Below are 4,977 nucleotides of genomic sequence, written 5' to 3'. Positions count from 1 at the left end.
CGGCCTCGCAGTAAATCCCAGCAAAACGGAATTGGTCTTGTTTACCAGGAAGTACAAGATACTCGTTGTGGCCCTTCCCTCGAGTGGGGTTGTTCGTCTGCGGCTCTCAGACAGGGTCAAGTAATTAGGCGTGCTCCTGGATAGGAAGCTGTCGTGGAGGCCTGACATTGAGGAAAGGGTAAAAAAGACATCGGTTGTCTTGTACTGCTGTAGGGGAGCTATCGGTAAAAGGTAATTTATAAGCTCTCTGGAACCAGATTTAAGCTTATCTTGTTTCACGGAGCCCTTGTCTGGTGGAACCCGCTAGAGAAAACTACACTTGTAAATTAGGAATTAGTGGAGCATTAGGAACCACAGCTATGCTGCTTAACGTCATGTTGAACACGGATCTGAGGATATTGCAGACAAAATTTTAGCAGCACGGACTGCTAGTAGGCTAAGGGAAACCGGGTGGTAACACTCTGGATTTCTGGGGGGCTTTGACTTCGCCCTGAACACATAGATTACAACAGAATGAATTACAACACAATGAATCCCAGAAGCTCCTTCTCTACCTGTATTCCCTCAAAACAGGACTGGGTAGGGCGGGCTTACTAAGGATTCCGGACTTCTGCAGTGTCTTTCAGGTGGAAATACATAGCTGCTATCAAGGAAGAGGTAGACTCACTGCTAAAGGGTATAATGGTGCTTTCCCAACTAGCACCAAAGTAACAGAAACGGAGACGGAAACCTATAGCGAGTTACTATTACGTAACCTTCACTAAAGGTGCGACTTAGATGTACAAGTAACTTTATTTGACATATTTCCAGTAGCTGCGAGGTAGTTTCTACCAATTGTGATTACTTTAAAATTATGTGACTTTTAAGTAGCATTACCGGTATTGCGGAAGTCGTTGCTACCAGTAAGCTAACCATAAAGTTTTTAGATCTTGAAAGTTGCAAATAGCAAGGGCGGCGACTAACCCACGTTACTGAAATGCAACTGCAAATCTGCAGCTACTTTTAGGCAACTTTGGTAGTTTTCGCGACGTTGTGGGGTCCTTAGTTTCTTCTTCATATCCATGGAACTTGTAAGTCATATCTGTGAGTGATAAGGTGTCCGCTACCTGCTGACCAAAACCTCACTGTCGATTGCTACTGCAGAGTCCGTGGCACCTCTTAAATTCACCATGAAGTAAATTGCACGATCAAGTCTCACAAACTTCCATGCTGTTCCGCATTGTGTGTTGGTGCGTTCCTATAAGGTTAGTGATGTGTTGTTCAGGAAAATAATGGCGTCTGTTGGCACATTTAAACACAAAGAAAAAAAATACCGGCATTCAACGACTTTTTACAGAAAATTAAAAGTCTTAAAGGCAAATGCCGTTGACAGTGGCGTTGTGAAACAATATTTTGGCGGTGGAAATAAACCATCAAAAATACAAAACAATGTAAGCATCAGGTTGCTTCTATCAACAGAGCAATTGAATGAGTCCAGTAGCTCCGAAAACTATTCAAAAATAAAAGATAAAGTAAATAGTGATGATGACTGTGGTAATGATTTTGAGGAGTCATGCGTGCCGGAAGATGAATATGACACTACTCTTTGTGAGTATGATGAAGAGTACAACTCTATTATTTCACAAACTTCGTTAGTTCAACAACTAAGGGCATGGTATCATTATCATAGAATAACTCATAGCTCGCTTAACCATCTATTGCGTGTGTTAAAATCAAATGGTATGAAATGCTGACCAACTGATAGCAGAACATTAATGAAAACGCCAAGATTGGTACATATTGAAAAAATGCGAAATGGTCAACTTTGGTATAATGGAATAAAAAAATTGTTTGAATGCAGTATTTTTTGATATTGATAGATCCGTAACGCTTCCAGTAGTTTTTAACGTTGACGGCCTTCCACCGTTTAACGCTTCACCATTACAATTTTGGCCAATTTTATTTAGAATCGATAATATGACATACATTAAGCCAATGGCTATAGCAATTTATATTGGCGACACAAAGCCACCTTTAAAAGAATACTTCAGACAATTTGTTGATGAGTTGAATGATATTTTGCATCGTGGTCTTTGTATTAATGGGCATCAGATAAAACTCATTATTAGATATTTCGTATGCGACACCCCAGCCAGAAATTTTATTAAAGGTAAATGTGTAATTTATTTATAATCCTCAAATTAATTCATTTATATAATTACTTTTTTAGGTACAGTTGGATTTAATGCAGCTCATGGCTGTATAAAATGTACAGTCGTTGGTGAATTTGACAAAAAAGGAAGGCACATGAGCTTTCCAAGAATAGATTGCCCTCTAAGAACAGATGAAAGTTTTCGTAATAAAACCGATCAAGACCACCACAAAGACGATTCACCCTTATTGGAACTGCCCATTAATATCGTGGAAGATGTTATTATTGCGGACTCCTTACATCTTTTTTTTTTTTACTATGTTAATTGGACCTGCAAATCGTTGAAAATACGAACGTTTCCTCTGACTCTGTGTCAATGCACTGTGTTAGCTGTTTCTCAATTGCCAAAGCGTCTCCAAATGTAAGAATTCCCGAGAATTTAAGGACACAGGAGTACTCCACCCATCCCTCTTCAGGTACGCTAGCAGCATTCGATCTCAAGTTTTCCCTTGGGGAATGGCTCAAATGTTCTGGCCACAACAGAACTCCATTATTTTCCCATTGATGGGGAACAACAGAGAAATAAATTCCTTTTTTTTCCCACGTTGAAACAATTTTAAAAGAATCCATGCCTTCGAATAAAAAGAACGTTACTAAAATCAGTGTTTTAATCGGTATATTTTTTATCAATAAGTCTGTACTTACCCTTTCTTTGTTATTTTTAATCCACAATAGCGCGAGCACGTGCACACAAGCACACGAAGTACCTACAACTGAAGTAACATTTTTGTTAGACAAAGATAGAAGTTAAAGTTCCAGATGGAACTATGAAGTGGCAGCGGAAACTTTGCTGCGACTTTAAAGTGACGCTATAGTGCCATTCGTTACCTTGCAGTAAACATTACTTTAAAGTCACACATTTTCAGTTGCCGTCACTATAGCCAAGTATAAATTACTTCGAAGTTGTGCTTTTTGGTGAGGGCGACTTCAAAGTTATTTTTATTTTAAAATACGCAATTTTTCTAGACAAATTTTACGCCTACATTAAATAAATAAAATAAAATACAATAATTTACCATATTTTATGCACCAATTTAATGAAATTAAAGCATAATAATTATTTCAAGTAGTAAAGGACAACAAAAAAAGCTTTTTTACATCTACCATGCAATTTTATTTTATATTGTTATACATTTTCAAGACAATATTTTAATAAAATATGAAAATTTGAATGGCGCATCGTCAAATTTCGACCTATCACCATCATGTTTGACAATAAATTCCCATGCGTTTTAGTTTTTGTACGCAGGCTATCCAAAAGGAAAAGATTATTATTGCCCTCATATTATAATATATTTTTAGGTTCTTAAAGAAATGAACAAAGTTTTATTCATGTATGTATGCAATGAAACAAATACATATGTATAACAAAATAAATTGCAAGACAAAGCAATCAAATAAAATTAAAAAGAGAGGTATAGATGTAAGGTGTCCTAAAAGTTGCATCTACTACGTTGCGACATCGCTACTACGTAACCATAATGTCAATGGAACATTTCCGGTTAGCGTATGGGAACGTCGCTTTAACGTAGCGGTTACCGAAAAATTATTCCCCATTTTGGTCGTAAGCACGTAATAGGAAGATTCCTATTACGTGCCCATCACTAGTGGCAAGGCACTTTAAAGTTACAACAATCGTCGCAGCTCCGTTCCAGCTACTATTTGTGATAGTTGGGTTAGAAATCGGTAAAAGAATATTTGACTTCTTTTTCCATCGCGTCAGAGAGGTACTTTTTCTAGTTTAGGTGCCGGGCAGTGTTGGTCTTTTCCGACCAAATTTGGTCGATTATTATTCATTTGGTAGGTTGGTCGGCAAAGTAAGATTTCGGTCGGATAGTTGAATTAAGTTTTTAAATTCTGAATTATAAAAATATATATTTCAAACATCATTTTGCATATAAATATTTGCCAATTGTACCTTTTAAACATTTGCCAATCCTGCCTTTAAAAATGAGAAAGCTAATTGGTTTGGCCACTGATGGAGCCAATGTTATGGTTGGAGACTTGGGCGTGCTGACAGCATTATTGGATGCAGTGCAGAAACCGATTTATTTTATATAAATTGCACATGCTACACACTTCACCTCTGCTCAACCTACACTTGTAAAAAATTACCGAAAAGCATTGAGATACTGTGCCGCAACATATATAGTTTCTTTTCCCACAGTCCAAAGAAGATACATGAACTGAAGGAATTTCAGGACTACTGTTCGGTAAAACCCCACGAAATCTTGGGCATATCTCAAAACGATGGTTTTCACTAGGAAGCGTTGTGTTAAGAATAGTTGAGCAGTGAGATAGTTTGAAACTTTATTTTATTTTCTGCTTTTACGAAGTAAACGGTATGCGATTTTCAGACCTAGCAGAAGACATGTGTTGCTCTTTGCTTCGAATGCTCTTTTATTTCTGTAGTATACTCCCATAATTAACAATCTTAACAAAGAGTTCCAAGCTAAAAGCTCTCGTTTGCCATACTTATATGCAACTATCAAAGCATATTATCTCTTAATTTTGAGTAAAAATGATGCGATCAATAACACAATAATGTTGATTTTAAAAATGAAAATAAACATGTTAAAATATCTGACATTTTTGTTGGAACGAAAGTTGAGATGTTTATGAAAAGCAATGTCAATTGTTCTCGAATCCTTGAAGTTAAAACCAATATACTAAAGTTTTACATAGAGTTTTTGGACCAAATAAATTTAAGATTTGATTCCAAGCGTGAAGATACAAAACTTTTACAAATAATGACACCACCTAAGGTAGTTTCTAAAGAAGATTTA

The 4,977-nt window shown here is 36.7% G+C and overlaps 1 protein-coding gene and 1 long non-coding RNA gene across 3 annotated transcripts; one reads left to right on the top strand and one right to left on the bottom strand.

The window, feature by feature from the left end:
- The first annotated feature begins 979 nt into the window (after positions 1–979).
- LOC108360143 (uncharacterized) lies at positions 980–2,701 on the top strand. Its single transcript, XM_017612332.1, has 3 exons — positions 980–1,587; positions 1,670–2,149; positions 2,210–2,701. The coding sequence occupies exons 2-3, from the start codon at positions 1,957–1,959 to the stop codon at positions 2,554–2,556; spliced, it is 540 nt and encodes a 179-aa protein (XP_017467821.1). The 5' UTR covers positions 980–1,587; positions 1,670–1,956; the 3' UTR covers positions 2,557–2,701.
- LOC108360145 (uncharacterized) lies at positions 2,417–3,183 on the bottom strand. Of its 2 annotated transcripts, none has more exons than XR_001847061.1 (2): positions 2,837–3,183; positions 2,417–2,784 (listed from the first exon to the last, which is right to left on the bottom strand). It is a non-coding gene; the product is annotated as an uncharacterized LOC108360145 (long non-coding RNA). The 2 variants fall into 2 exon arrangements; XR_001847062.1 differs by having other exon boundaries at positions 2,417–2,763; positions 2,837–3,169.
- Positions 3,184–4,977: the final 1,794 nt, after the last annotated feature.

Source organism: Rhagoletis zephyria, unplaced genomic scaffold, assembly GCF_001687245.7.
Source record: "Rhagoletis zephyria isolate East Lansing unplaced genomic scaffold, Rhagoletis_zephyria_1.1 Rzeph_scaffold_00525, whole genome shotgun sequence".
NCBI classification, from domain to species: Eukaryota; Metazoa; Arthropoda; class Insecta; order Diptera; family Tephritidae; genus Rhagoletis; species Rhagoletis zephyria.
Note: the sequence above shows the minus strand (reverse complement) of the source record. Positions and strands in the feature narration are given on the sequence as shown.